Source organism: Diospyros lotus, chromosome 4 (genome assembly GCF_014633365.1).
Source record: "Diospyros lotus cultivar Yz01 chromosome 4, ASM1463336v1, whole genome shotgun sequence".
In the NCBI taxonomy this organism is placed as follows: Eukaryota; Viridiplantae; Streptophyta; class Magnoliopsida; order Ericales; family Ebenaceae; genus Diospyros; species Diospyros lotus.
In genome coordinates, this window is record NC_068341.1 from 40,945,812 (window position 1) to 40,961,130 (window position 15,319).

Sequence of the window (15,319 nt, forward strand, 5' to 3'; positions counted from 1 at the left end):
CTAGAGCAAATGAGCCAAATCCCTAATATTTCAAATCTCTAGCATCGACTCACTCTCTGCTTCTTCCTTACTGCAATACTAGCCCATCATGTCACCGCCTCAACGCCATTGCCGCCTGCTGAATCAGACTCTCACAGTCATCCCTTCAGGTGTGTCCACTGTCCAACCCATTACAAATATATTTCATTTACTAGTTATTTTTTATTGTTAGAGACTAAGATTTTCATATTAATTTACTTTTTTATTTATATTTTTGTTAGATGGAGCTGACTCATTCATTTCAGATGGATATACATCAATTTACGAAGAAGATATTATTGTTGTTAACTTTCGTAGCTAAATTTTTTAAACTTAAATTATAATTTAATTATGCAAATATTAATTTATTGATTTTAACAATTGTAGGTTTGTAGATGTGATTTTTTATCCAATAAGTTTTAAGTTAATTTGTAACTTTATGGAAGAAGAAGATAACTTTATTAAAGTTTGTCTTTGTTTGTCGTTGAGTTATAAATTTTTTTTATGAATGTTATTTGTAAAAGTTTGTCTTTATTTGTTAATATGGATCAAACTAAAAAAATCACGGTTAAAACCGAAACCGAACCAAAATCGAATAGTTTGGTTATGGTTTTTAATTTTTAAAATCAATGGGTGATGATTTGGTTTTGATTTTAATAATTTAAATATGATTTAATTATAATTTTAACAAAAAATAAAATCAAATCGAACAATTGTCAACCCAACCTTATGTGTCCAGCTATTTAGAGCAACTCCAATGTTAGACACCAAATTCAGCGTAAATTTGGTGTCCAACTGTTACACCAAAATTTTTAACACCAAATTGGTATTATCTCCAATATATAACACCAAATTAGTATAAAAGAGAATCTTTAAAATAATATTTTATAAATAAATATTAATGAAAATGTTATTGCTTTTATTATATTATTGAATTTTTACATTAAGAATATTTTCTTTCTATTAAATAATTATTAAAATAAAAAATTTCATATACATAAACAAAAATAGTTCATTTTATATTAACATGGTATTTATAAAATATATTAAATATTTTAAAATATATTCAATATTATACTCATTTTATAGATCTTAATAAAATATTTCTATCGGTATATATTTTTTATAACAATTTAATTTATATTTTTAATTATTAATTAAAATATACAAATATAATAAAAGTGATAAAAGATGTAAAGAAAATAAGTTATTTTGAACTTATATAAAGATGGATAAAATTAAAAATAAATTTAGTGTTAATGAATAATATAATATCAAATTTGATGTTATACTATTCACTCAATATTAAATTTAATGATTAAAAATTATGCCCAACACATTTTAGTGTATTCTTAGAAAGGTTTTTGCACAAAATTGCAATTGACGCTGAAAACCAATCATGCCACTAAAGTGTCCTAGTCATACAATCCCTGTCATGTCCCAATCAGCCACATGATGTCTTGTCATCACCATATGTCATCTGGTAGTGCCTACATGGCAAAGCATTCATACCTAACGTATCTATATTTGTCCTTAAATTTGTATTAGGAATGTAATCAATTAGATTGATTTATTTATTTATTTTTCAATAAACTTGAGTTGGGTTCTATAAAATTAAATTATACCAATATTAGATGTGTGTTAAAAGATTCAAATTGAACTAATAAACCTACAGAAGATGATAAAAAAGAAAAAGTATAACAAATTAATTGATGATAATCTAATGGTAGATGGCAAGAGAAATGTTATAGGTACAAATAAATTTGTTAAATAATTTTTATAAATTAACATGGTACGCACAAATTTATAATAATATTATTTAAAATTAATAATAATTTATAGGAATGAGTATTTTTTTGTTAATTTCAAATAGGACTATTATGAATTTGAATAAAATTATTATAAATGTGATTACACCACGTCAATCTATGAGAGTTATTTGACATACATGTTTATGGCTATTGTTGTTAAGATATAATAATAAATTTATTTACAACATGAAAGTATCTCAGGTGTAGTCTCAAAAAGACTTACATAGAAATAAACTAATTAGTGATGTGGGTGACGCTCATACAAGAATACTCCGATATTTAAGTTAATTTTCGTACACAAAATGTAGAATGCAAAAGGCAAGTAGAATTATAATCTAAGTAGAGTTGTGAGCATATATTTACTAAAAAAAAGTCTTTCATTTATAAAAAGAAATGAGATTGATAGGTGAAAAAATAGCCACAATATGAGGCTTTCTCTAGGATTTATAGGTAAGCATCTCAAATATATGATTGATTCTGTCATTCACGATCTTACGTAAGTAGTGTATGGAGATCAATTCTCTCAAGATTTCTAGTCTCTTATAAGGGTTATTCATGTGGTTGGGATAGAGATTTTCAAATTTGAGTGTCTCGCAAAAAATTCTCAAATAGTAATGATTGAGTGATGCATGAATTCTCAAGAAGATCTTTCAAAGACCTCGAGAGAGGCCAAGGTCACTCAGTTATTTCTTGGTCTCAATCACTTGATTTTAATCACTCAGCTAATGTCTCTCCGTCACTAGTTTCATGCACCTGTAATATGTTTATTTGGATTTTTTCTCCTAACAAGTCTGTGAGCCTTTTTCTTTAGGTTTGGTTCTACTTTCTTAAACACAATAATAGATATAGCATATCTCACACGAGAAATATTGGTGACCCCACATCTTTAATTCAAGTTGGCTAAGTTTTGTTATTACTAGTCGAGTTTATAAGATAAAAAAAAGCTAATGAAAATTTCACAAAAATCTAATAATGTATTATTAGACAACTCTATCGATTTTTAAATATGACTATATTAAATAATTTTTTTGAGATTATTAGTTATAACACACACTATCAAAAGTGGATATAAAGTTAAACAAAATCTATTTACACACACTACGTTGCTTCAAAATCTACTATTATTTGTTAGGTTGGTCAAATTCTATTAAGATTTAACTAAACTTTTAGTATTTTAATATTTAATATTTTTTTAAACCAATAACAACGTGACACGTCAACAGATATTTGGTATGCATAAGCGAGCAAAAATGGTTGGCGCGAGTAATAATAATCTATTAATAAAACAAGCTGGCCATTCACACTTGCGGTCCAACTCAGCTTAAACGGCGACATTTTTGTCAGAACGACCGAAGCAGCGTAGTCTCCCCCATCCCTCTCTGGAGAACAGCGACCAAATTCATCGACTGTTTCTCATTGCCATCTGACTCATCTTCATCTTCATCATCATCTCTGTCATCGATCTTTGTCAGAAGTCCAAGCAAACGGTTCGATTCAGCTCTGCGTTCTGATGTATCCATCTTTAAATCCGGTAAGCGGTGCTGTTCCTTTCTTCTTTTCCTTGTATTCCATGACATTTCGCTTCTCGATCTCTCCGCCCCCCCCCCCCCCCCTTCGATCTCGCCTTTTCCGGCTCCTTCCGTTCTCGGACCGTGTAAATGCTTGAGGTACGCTATGGACCTATGGTTCTTGATTGTGTGCTTTTCGTTTGGGTGCTGCCTTTGCTTTTGCTGTAGATGGTGTGCAAATGTGTGTGCATTATGTAGATGTATTTCTTTTGCCGATGATTATGAAGATTTTTCACTTTTTTTTCCCCTTGGATTCGATTACGTTTCTAGCCCGATCACATCTTGGAACCCGAACGACGAAGTGGCATTAGCGGCTCTGTTAGTCGCGAATTGAGACCGGTTTCGAAATATAGAAATGTTTTTTTGGTGACATTTTTAGTTGAATTGAGTCGATTTCGGCTGCGGGACAGAGGAAACCGAGCATTCGAACTTCAACAACTAGCCTGCTCTTCGTCTACTCTAAACGTACTCTTACTTCCAAATGTGTTTCTTTAAACATTCGACCGCACAAACACTGAAATAACTGTAATGAATGAAGTTAAGCATGTAAGGAATTTAGATTTTAGAGTTACAATGATGCTAACCAACTTCCCTGATGTTGAAGATTGCGGTGCTAAGACTTATTTGGAACTTGAGTAAAAATAAGGTATTCACAAGAAATAGGAGGCGTGATAAAGCAATAATTGATCAAATAGCTGTTTAGGTAAATAAAATTCCAAAGACCCTTAGTTTGGTGAATTTCTACCTCTAAAACCAAACTCGGGAAATATAGCGCTCTGAATTTTCCAAGACCATGCGGAAAGGATTTTGGTTCCACTTCACGAAACTATGTGAGAATACTTCATAAACTTTCTGGGCAAATGTTATGGTTGCAATTTTTGGAAAAGACTTTCAGGATGAGCTTTATTTCATCGTTTATGTTTTGCTGAAGTTATATTGCAAGAAAATCAAGTGGTAAATGACATGTTCTTGTGTCTGTGTGTGTGTATTTTAAAATCATCATATAGGGGTCAACAGCTAAAACAGTTAATTCAAGCTCAAATTATTGAAAGAATTGAATGCAATGATATACCGTTTCTGTTACAGAAAATTGTTTTGCTGAGTTCTCTTGACAGGGTATGACTTCAGATCTCCTGTGATGTCGTTTCCTTACTATTTTTCTTCATTATCTCTTTCTTTGAATCGTACTTTAGAATTTTCATATTTGATCTTGAAATTCTGAGCACCAAAATTTTACAGATAATGTTGACAATTTAATTTTATTTCTAGAGATTCATGGTCAGAATACCCTTTTGAGCTTCAGATCCTATACTAATAGGATAGGTTGGTGGCACTGGAAATATAAGGGTGAAGTGCCAAATAAGTCACTGTACTTAAAAAAGCGTCAAATAAGCTATTGTACTTTCAAATTCGAGACTACATTAGCCATTATAGTTGATATCTTTTTAATCTCATCCAGCACATTTTAATTTTATTAACAACACCAACTCTGTCCCCAATCAAAATAACCCCCCACAGTCACAAACATGGTCCACACAGTTGCAGTTTGTACCTTTCCAAAGTATAGTGGCCAATTTGGCCCCAGCTCTTAAAATACAGTGGCTTATGTGACCTGGGGCCAAAGTATAATGGCTTATTTGGCACTTCACTCAAATATTAAAATTATTTTGGTTGTCTTATGAGAAAGAAACTTTATGACAAAGACATTTCTTTGGATTAATGAGGAAATAACTTCTTTTTTTTTATAAAGGCACGTGTAGCTTAGTTGAAAAGTCCATTGCTACCAGACATTCTAACTAGAATTAAAACTTGAAGTTCTTCACCTGCGAATATTCAATGGGTTGGTTGAGCTATCCTCCAAAGCTTGTGAACCTATATATTTTGATGAAAAGGTGAACTAGTTTAATTTTCAAATGATGTGAATATTTGGATGTGTTTTTGTTCATTCTATTTTCCTGGTTGGGGTGAATGGAGAAATTTGGACTTGGGATTCTCTTAACTGTTTCAGTATATTGGTTTCAGAAAAAGCCCAAGTAAACCATATTCATATAGGTCTAGTAACTGTGAATGAGATCATTATTGTTAAGTTGGTTCATTTATTTGGCAACTTCATTAGTTTCCTTTCAAGTAATGTAAATTGTTGCCAAGTGGTTTGAAATATTATCAACCATTCACCTTTCTAGAATTTCTGCTGGATTTTGATTTAATCTATTTTGTTAACAAGTAAATCTTGCTTTCAAAAGCTGCCTGATTAGTTCATGTAAGCAAACATTATTAAAACTCATACAAGCTGAATCACCATATATGGCCATTAGTTGTGGCACTTTGGCTTCATTTTTATTATTTAATAACTCCAGAACAAGTGTGTTCCACAAATTATTGATTATGTGGTGCTCTAAGATGGATTGCAATAGCCATTACAAACATCGCAATGGATAGAAGTAGATTGCAGATTGGACACACGCATCTGGGGTAGATAATGCATTTGACTGTTAGATTTGTCTAATTCTCATGTCTAAAGATATGAAAATATTGCTACATTTTATTTACATACATATGTGACATAAGGTGAAATATGGTTTAAAACTAACTTAGAACTTCTAATACATAAAACAAGGGTCATCTTTTTACATGTTTTCATAGAAAAATCCTAATCTCACTATATTTATTGAGATAATGTCCTACTAGCCTGTCTATTTTACATGGATATTGGTTCTAAGTGTGGGGCAGTGTTCCATGTGTGACTTGTTCCTCTTTATTGAACAGAATGGAGAGTTGACTTCTCATTCTGATGTCTTTCCATAGGGTTTTAAGTATCAGACTGTTCAATCCTTTCAGCATGCATGTCAGGAGTAGGCGAGGGATGTTCGATCCTTTCAGCATGTCAATCTTACAATGTCCTAATCTTTGTTGGTTATGTCAAATAGATAACCATGGCCGAAATCTGAGCCTGTAATTTCAAAAGTTCTGCAAATCATGTGTGGCAACTAGCGTTTGGGAATTGTCCACATTGTGGTTTTTGCGGCTATCCACAAAGTCATACCCTAATACAGCCAAGGCATGAGTCTTATGGTTGAATCAAGGTCTGGGAGAGGCAGTAAGCAAATATCCAAATACACGAGGCATCACTCTTACCACATTGTGGGGGAAGATGGAACTTTATATCCCTGGTGCTGATCATGGTCATTTAGAAAATGTTGTGATAGAAGAAATATACCAGCAGAATATGGTGCAATATTGCAGTTGATGTGAAGTGTGCTATGTGTATGTAATGGTCATGTTACTATTTCAAAATTTCCTTTCATTTTTTTATCTTCTCTTGGTTGGGTTACTTGGGTAGCAGGAATGCAAAAGATCCAGAAGAAGAAAAGTTTTTACACATGGAAAACTAGCTAATACCAGATGCAATAAGCCTGTGATCATCTGACGATAGAAAATATAAGCTCATAGGCGGATGAACTCTAAAATGCCATTACATCATCAATGTGAAGCTCGAGAACTTGATGTCAGTTAAATTTTAATATAATAATGATGTGTTAATGGTATTCCTTTAAATTGATTTAGTTGTATGACAATTTGAAAATTGTGGCATCTGTAATCTGTGTGTGTGCACTGTTGTTGATGCTTTGCTCTGTGTTCAAGCTTCGCACCATATACTTATTCCTGGCTGGTGATGCACTTGTATTGAATGTTGGCTTTCTCCCAACTGTACTTGAAAGATGTATTTTTAGTCTGCCCTCTGCTTTCTGATGATATGATTCCGCACCTTCTATTAAATCATTGGAACCTCATTTCTGCCTTGTGTTATAGTGTCCTGTATTAACCCATGATGGAAGTTCAAGAAATACGGTGTTTTCCATGTCTAAATTTCTTTAATCACGAAGCTATTGATAATTAGTATGGAATGTTGATACGATGTTTCAAGAATCATAACTAGAAGAAAATTGGGCTATATAAGCTATATCATGGCGGTTCACACAGGCATGCTTCATTGAGAAAGGCCTTTCGTAAACTGCAGTTGTTCTGACATGTACTTTGTAAATGTGTTCAGGCTATTAAGATGATTTATGTCTTTATTTAACTGACTGTTCTTATCATTGAAGGAACCCAATTTGACAATAAAGACATACATGGCCATTATGGCTGAGAGGAATGCTGCTATCCGAGAAAGGGATATGGCCCTAGATGAAAGGAGAAGGGTCATTTCGGAGCGAGACATGGCAATGTTTCAACGAGATGCAGCAATGGCAGAGCGTAGCAGTGCCATAGAGGAGAGAGACAAGGCCCTTGCTGTCCTTCAATTCCCAGAGAGTTCCATGAACGAGAATAACACATCTCCTGATTCACCTAGAAACAAAATTATACACGGAGCATACCACCTCTGCAAGCAGGAGCAAACACATTCTGCACCTCAGGCGGCTGACAATGCGGCTGACAATGCATATCATCCAAGGGAAAATCCGGCAAGCCATCCCTTCCAAAGTAAACCCGATGCTTGTGAGACTGCGAAGCCCAGGAAGGCGAAACAGACAGAGCAAATCAAAGGAACTTCAGCAAAGAAATTCAAGTCTCCAAGAAAGGGGAGAGGGGAGCCTGAAGATGTTAACCAAGTGACCGTGGCTGCATATAGCAGTGATTGGAAGATTGAGCAGCAGCAGGACGTGGGTGGTGAAGGAGCTGAAGGCGAGCCAGTCATGGTGTGGAAGGAGGATGATTCGGGGTTAAACCAGGCCAACTGCTCCGATGGGTCAGCCACAGCCCTGCCTGTGCCGGTTTGCTCCTGCACAGGGGTACCTCAGCGGTGCTACAAGTGGCGCAATGGCGGGTGGCAGTCAGCTTGCTGCACAACCACGTTGTCGATGTATCCTTTGCCTCGGGCATCCAACAAGCGCCATGGTCCGGTGGGAGGCAGGAAGATGAGCGGCAGTGCGTTCGTTAAACTGCTGAATCGACTTGCAGCCGAGGGCCATGACCTGTCCGCCTCGCTGGATCTCAAGAATCATTGGGCTAAGCATGGGACCAACCAATATAGCGCCGTGTAGTAGATTAGAGGTCGTGGCTTGACGTGTCATGTGTGCTAGCTATAATGGATGTCATCTGAAATAGGAAACTTGCCTCTCAACATTCTCTACTCATGAACAATTGAACGAGAAGATCAAGAGCCCCTACGGTCTATGCTTGAGAACCACACGTTTAGGGTTTTGGATTATTGGGTTCGAGTTTATTTCCGTACATTTGTCAATAATTTGTATTTATTCAATGGACATGTTTATTCACTCAAGATGAGGGGGTATGGTGCTGTAGATTTTAGAGAATGTGGGATGGTTTGAATGTTGTGCGTTGATCAGGGACTTTTTGAATTTTTTATGCTAAATAAAAAAAATAAGATTTTTTGTTTTTTTTCTTTTAAATTTTTTTTTGAGTTCTTGAATCAAGAGTTTATAATCTTTATTTGTTATATTATAAAGACAAATAAATTAGAATTTATTTTAAAAAAATAAAATAAATAAATTTAGAGTTATATTAACTATTATAGTTGATGTCCTTTTAACATCATTTAATAATATTTTTATTTTATTAACATCAACTCAATTTTTATCAAAATAATCACACCGTCTTTGTCCTTTTAAAACGCAATAATTAATTTAATCTCAACTTCTAATGTATAATAATTTATTTAACTATTTTAAAGTCCAATAATTAATTTAATTCCAAAATTAAAGTAAATTCGCCCATTTTTTAATTAGCAGTGGGGAAGAATAGTGGAGGAACAGGAAAACAAATTAAGGCGAGGCGCGTGCCGCGCGTACGTTGAGGCGTAAAGTATTCAAGGTATAGGCGCGCCGCCACGGAATTGGAAACCCTCTCGCTCGCTCGCTCGCAGTTGTAGTCCAGTTCTCTTCCTCCCGCCGAGGCAGAGGTTCCAGTTTCACACGCAATAACGCATTCAGCTTTCGAATTCCTCTGAGAGAGAGAGAGAGAGAGAGAGAGAGAGAGAATGGGAGGAGAAGGGAGAGAAGGGGATTGGGACTGCAGCGGATGCGGGAACCGGAACTACGCGTTCAGATCGTTCTGCAACAGATGCAAGCAGCCACGGCTTCTGGTCGACACCAAAACTCCCGCCGATTCCAAATGGCTGCCCCGGATCGGAGACTGGATTTGCGTCGGTATGTGATCTTTTTTGTTGCTGTTACTTATTGGATTTGATTCTATCGGTTCAGTTCTTCGGTTCTATGAACTCGAAGAGGAAAAGAATCGAGGAATGGGTCCCTCCGAAGGGATCTGGCCACCAACGGCCAAAGTCAATAGAATGTTTTTACTGTTTGCATAGACAATCCGTAGGGTATTTCGATTTGTTGCTGCTCTAATTTGAGAAATTTCCTTAGAGGAGATTCAAAATCAGAAATTAGGGCTTCTGATGCCATGTTGATTATTCAATCCGATTACTCCCACCCTTACGAGACTTCAACTGGTAATTTCTCCTATTCCAAAAAAAAAAAAAGAAAAACTGCAACTGCAACTTGATTGTTCTTCCTGATAAACTGCCAGTCAAGAATTGCCTGTAGCTGAAATTTGAGTTGCTCGTTAGAATATATGTTTTGTAATGATGTTTTGCTACATTGCAGACACCTAAATTCTTCATTAGGCATTAGACTTAGACATGGATAACTGAGTGTATCTTGGATTTGGATGGCTAGATCTAATTGATAGGCAACATATCACTCCAGCTCCTTCATAAAAAAATGGCAGTCCCAATATATTATAAGATGTAGAAATGTTCCAAACTCAGACAATATCTGTTTGTCAAGTGTCCTATTAAAAAAAATCAGGACTATGGTTTCTTTAATAAAATTATATGCTTGGGGATTGGAATATTTTTATATTGTGACACCAGATTAGTCTCTCAAAGATTATCAGTTGTTGGATTTCACATGCTGATTATGTCTTTGCTGTTTTACTTATCAAATTATAAAGGGAAAAAAATTAGACGATAAAAATGACTTCATCTTAATTAATTGATTGATTCTCAGTTGTTAGTCCTGTTTGTATATTCCATTTCTTAATGTAGCTTGATTTGTCAAGTTAAGGTTAGAAACTTGCAATCAATTAGGTTGAGTGAGTTTGTGATTTTTGTATGTCTATGTTGGAATGGGATGGGCTGGTGGGTGTGCGTATTCTTGGCTTCCTTTTCTCTTCCTGGATGCATTGTGGGTTGGGTGTGTGTGGCAATGGCTCAATAGGTTGCACTAACAACAATTATGCATCAAGAGAGAAGTGTAAAAAGTGCGGGCAACCAAGGGAGGTAGCAGCAATGCCAGCAATTGCAATGCCTGGAGCTTCTCTGCAAACTCATCCGCATTATTTTGCCAGGGCCCTGGGAGTACCAGAACAAAATATGAATATTGGATTATTGAGCAATGTAGCACTCCAGCAGTCACTATCTTTGGGCTCTAATTGGTCTTTAGGAGGGGCTGATAAATATGGAGTGCAGCCAGCTGATAAGTATGGAATTCAGCAGGCAAACCTATATGCGAACCAAGCAAACCCATTGCTGATGGTTCCTAAAGGATGGCGAAATGGTGACTGGATCTGCAGTTGTGGCTTTCACAACTATGCTTCTCGTGGTCAGGTATGTCTAGTCAATATGAATATGTATTTGGTAAACACACAAGGCCCATTGAAATTGATAGCACGGTTCTTTAAATTCTAGTTAATGTTTTTTCTCTGATGTTAGTGTATTTTATTAGACTTTTCTGTTTTTATTGGCAGTGCAAAAAATGCAATGCTTCTATGCCACCAGGTACAATCTTTTTCGCCACATAAGATTTTGTGTTGTGTGTATTTTTTTTTATTGTACTGAAGGTTAAGGTTCAAGAGATTTAGCTTTTAAAGTACTTTGGCAACACTCTTGCTATGTGTAACAAAACTTTACTGCTGTCCTCTTTGGAAGCTACAACGTTCCTTTTTAGATGTTGCAGTAAAGCATTTTCTCAAAATTATTGTTTTTCCCCCCTCCAAATTGATCTTCTTCATGTTTGCAGTCTTGCCATAGATTTTTGTCAGAACTTCCATGTCATGTACCCTAGCTTAACCTAGGGTTTTAGGAGAAAATTTAGAAGGAATCGAGGGTGATAGAACAGAATTGGAGGGGGAAATCGGAAGAAATGAGAGGGAAATGTACACACAACAGAGAAAAAGAGAGAATCAGAGGGAATGAGAGAGAGATTAGAGAAGTTGAGAGAAAAACAGATTTCTATTATCATTCAAAACATGCCTAATCCTCTAGGGTTTAGCCTATTTATAGGCTGTTCTAGGCTTTCAGTTAATACAACTGAAAGGTACAAACAGAGAAAGCAGCAGAGTACACCAAATATATATATATATATATATATTCTACAATTACTACTATATCCTTGGGTCATGACATTCCGCAATCTCCCTTGGCTTGTTGGAAATAAAAATCGCATAGTGGGAGGTTGTTTCTTGGCCTTTCGCAAATGTGTTGCTTGTTCCCCTTAATTTAGGATAATCTCTAGTGCTGGCAAATAGACTTCATGGCAGGTTTTTTGGGCCTTTTGCATGCTAGCTATAGGATATTGGAAAGCAAATTAGTTTAGTGTTTGTCAAGAGATGGATAAGACCCTTTGCAGCGACGGGAGAATAGGTTCTTTCCTTGGAAGGCTCTTTGAAAGCCCTCTCAAGATAACATTTGTCATTTGGGACATTTCATTTGAGTTTATACTCTTTCTTTCTTTTTTTTTTCTTTTTTCTGTAGTGTTGAAATCGAGGGGTCCCCAATACATAGACAACCTTTGGCCCCAAATAATCATAATCTTCCTATAAACCGCCATCCATCCTCTTAGGCAATCAGGTAGGACGGGTAATATCACAGATCGAAACTCAAGCCCTGGCCCCACGGATAGATATAGTTGATACACTGCCTGCACGGATCCAGATTCGAACCCACAACTTTGTGGCACCTAAGCTCCCGAACATGTGCGGAGGACCATTTACACTACCCCGAGGGTTTAGTTTATACTCATTTTTGATAGTCTAAAGAGCTGGGAAGGTGCGCTGATTGGTATTTTTTGTCTTGGAGAGATTGGCAGTCAATTACCATCTCAGTTTGCTTTGTATAGTGGTGCAAAGTAAGCATCATTTTTTTTTTGGAGGAAAGTGAGTTATGCGAGCTCTTACCCATTACAAAGGACAAGACTCACTTGGTACTTGGATAATCACTCTTTTGTGCCATGTGTATATTTGCAAGACCACCAAGTCAGTTTTTTTGCAGTTGAGGGAGGATGTAAGATATCCCTTTCTCCAATTCTTTTTGTATGCTTGTATGTGGTACCTTTGTATGTACTCTTATAGGATTTCCTTTTGTATAGGGTTTGCCCCTCATTGGTTCAATGGTTTTATGTTATTTTGCTTATCAGAACAAGTGAATAAATAAAGAGGAAGTTAGCTCAAACCATCTGTGAACTTGGTGTTTGTGTCAAATCCAACTTTGCCAAAGTATTTTTACCTTTTGCTTTTGGGATCCTAAGTAAAATAGTTTGCGTCTGTGAGGGCAGGGACCATTTGGAATCTCATTCTTAACTTGCTTTCTACTGTCCCCTCACCAAGCCTAGGCTTTTCCTTTGTTTGTTCCCCTTTTCCCTTCTGTTTTTCTTTTGTTATAGTTTAGTTTTCTTTTGTTTGTTGTGGCAGGGGCAGAGAGGTTAGGCTCGTAGGTCTTCAATTCTCATATGTTATGGTATTCAACAATTATTTCCTGTGTCCTTAATCCATTTGTTCCCAGTGTTCCCATTCAATTTAACTTATGATGTACTGGTGCCATCAAGTTTTTGTTGCACAAAAAGCTAGAAACAAAATCTGGTTTTCATTTGCATAACATTGTTGACTGGAAGAAACGATGCAAATTTCTAGAACAATACTTGTGTTCCTTTTTCTTAATGTTTTTTGTTGTTGGTTCCTTGTTTCTGTTGTTTGTGTAATTCTGATTATTGAGGCATGTCTCTTCTAGGATGGAAGCATTTGACTCCTTTAGTACCTGGTTGACACATCCTGCGCTGCATATGTTTGTCTTAAGAAATGTATAGCATCTTATGTAGTTGAATCAATTCATTATGGTGTCCATCCACCATTATTTTTGTGATTTTCTTGTACTAGTGGGCAACCTCTATGATTCTCTACGATGACCATTTCTTCAGATCTTGTTTTGTTAACCCCGTTTTTTCTTTGTACACTCGAACTAGACTTAGAATTTTGGAGTCTTTATTGGTATATTTCTGAATGGGTTAAGCCTGTTACTGATTCTACAATTTTCTCCTCTGGTTTCAAAGCATTGGGAACAAAGCGATTAGCATCTGATGAAGTTCATGACTGGGATAACAAAAGACTGAATGCAGGACAGGTAAGTACTCTCCAAGTATGATGAGGTTTCTGGTCAATTGCAGTTGTGACCGTGGCTTGAAAGATATATTTTCCTTTCTTGTCGCCCTTCTTCTGGGATTGCAGACACTTGGACTGCAGCATGCATACCCAGCATTTGATCAAGCAGCTGTTTCTGGTGGCAACCAAACAACTGGCTTACATGCCCCTCCCTATCCCAGTGGAAGCTCAGCAGGAGCTCCAGGTTTACAAGTCAATTTTACTTTTCCGAATGCAGCAGCAGCAACGCCTACACTCCTTGGCAAAGGGTAAAACACCATGTATCATGCTCTTTTACATGTCAAATGAAAGAATATATCAGGCTCTTGTATTCTCATCTAGCAACTACTTATTGATTTCCTTTTTGTTTCTTGTTTCCAAACCTTCTTCACTTTTTAGCACTCATGCTAAAAATTTGGTTTTGTTTCTGACATTGTTTTACTTTGACCTGTAATTGCATGACTAAGACCTGCAGTGCTTCTCTTTTGACTTGACAGAGCAAAGCAATGGCGTGATGGGGATTGGATGTGCACAAACTGCAACAATCACAATTATGCATCTCGATCCAAATGTAATAGGTTAGTACACACCATTTTTGAAAATCCTTTTTACATGATATTCGGGCACTTAATTTGATAGTTTCTATTTGGGACCTTCCAACATAATACTTGCATGAATTTGGAGCAAGGTTGTGGTGTAACTAGCTAACCGAGCCGGTGTGTGTGTGTTATAGGGCTTTCTGAAGGTTTATACAAATATAATCCTACATTATTTCTTGATGCCACTATTTATATATAGCTTTGCTAAACAAAAAGTTAAAACAATGTCAAGGGACATTGTGTAGAATAAGTTTCACCTCACTCATGAGCGTAGGCTTCATGGGACTAGTTTGACACCAACACACACGGCCATCCAGGCCTCCTGAAGGATTATTAGTGATAGCATCATCAGCCTCTTTGCCCCTAAACACCGATTAGAAGCCCTAGTAATTTTATTATTTTTAATTTTGCAGGTGCAACACCCAGAAAGATGCATCTGCTCAGCGGGTCAGCGTCGGGCAGCTGTAAATTCATGAACACCATTGTCTACGGAGTTCTTCCAGTAACGGCGGGAAAATACAGTTACTTGGCAAACTTATAATTGAAATGTTACATAGGGGGACAGTGGCAGTGAGTGATCCTGCCATTCCTTGTCCTTCCCAGTGTAGATTGATTGACAACCGACTAATCTGTTTTTGTGAGAGATAGTGGTCGTGAGTTAGCTTCCTTGTTGGAAAGTGGCTTCGGTTGTTTAAGAGGTTGTTCGTTAAATTAGTTTTTGGGTTTTATTTTCATTTTAAGTTTTATTTTCACTCTAAAATAAAATGAAAACTTAACCGGTACGTTTGCTTCTATTTTGTGTTTTATTTTTATTTTTTTAGCTGTAGGGAGTATAAATGGATCAGTACATTCAGTCAATAGTTAGTTTGTATATAAACTCGGTTTGAGT

General features: G+C 36.1%; 2 protein-coding genes across 5 annotated transcripts; both read left to right on the top strand.

Annotated features, from left to right (window-relative positions):
- Positions 1-3,150: 3,150 nt before the first annotated feature.
- On the top strand, positions 3,151-8,796 carry LOC127800366 (protein BASIC PENTACYSTEINE6-like). Of its 2 annotated transcripts, none has more exons than XM_052334943.1 (2): positions 3,151-3,360; positions 7,501-8,796. In XM_052334943.1, exons 1-2 carry the CDS (start codon positions 3,340-3,342, stop codon positions 8,437-8,439), a joined length of 960 nt encoding a protein of 319 aa, XP_052190903.1. In that variant the 5' UTR covers positions 3,151-3,339; the 3' UTR covers positions 8,440-8,796. The 2 variants fall into 2 exon arrangements, with proteins under 2 accessions (XP_052190903.1, XP_052190904.1); XM_052334944.1 differs by lacking the exon at positions 3,151-3,360 and adding an exon at positions 3,361-3,496.
- Positions 8,797-9,198: 402 nt separating this feature from the next.
- LOC127799323 (RNA-binding protein involved in heterochromatin assembly dri1) lies at positions 9,199-15,222 on the top strand. Of its 3 annotated transcripts, none has more exons than XM_052333252.1 (7): positions 9,199-9,564; positions 10,667-11,027; positions 11,168-11,198; positions 13,744-13,814; positions 13,919-14,100; positions 14,329-14,409; positions 14,844-15,222. In XM_052333252.1, the coding sequence occupies exons 1-7, from the start codon at positions 9,437-9,439 to the stop codon at positions 14,896-14,898; spliced, it is 909 nt and encodes a 302-aa protein (XP_052189212.1). In that variant the 5' UTR covers positions 9,199-9,436; the 3' UTR covers positions 14,899-15,222. The 3 variants fall into 3 exon arrangements, with proteins under 3 accessions (XP_052189212.1, XP_052189213.1, XP_052189211.1); XM_052333253.1 differs by having other exon boundaries at positions 9,200-9,564; positions 10,769-11,027; XM_052333251.1 differs by having other exon boundaries at positions 9,202-9,564; positions 10,639-11,027.
- The last annotated feature ends 97 nt before the right edge of the window (positions 15,223-15,319 follow it).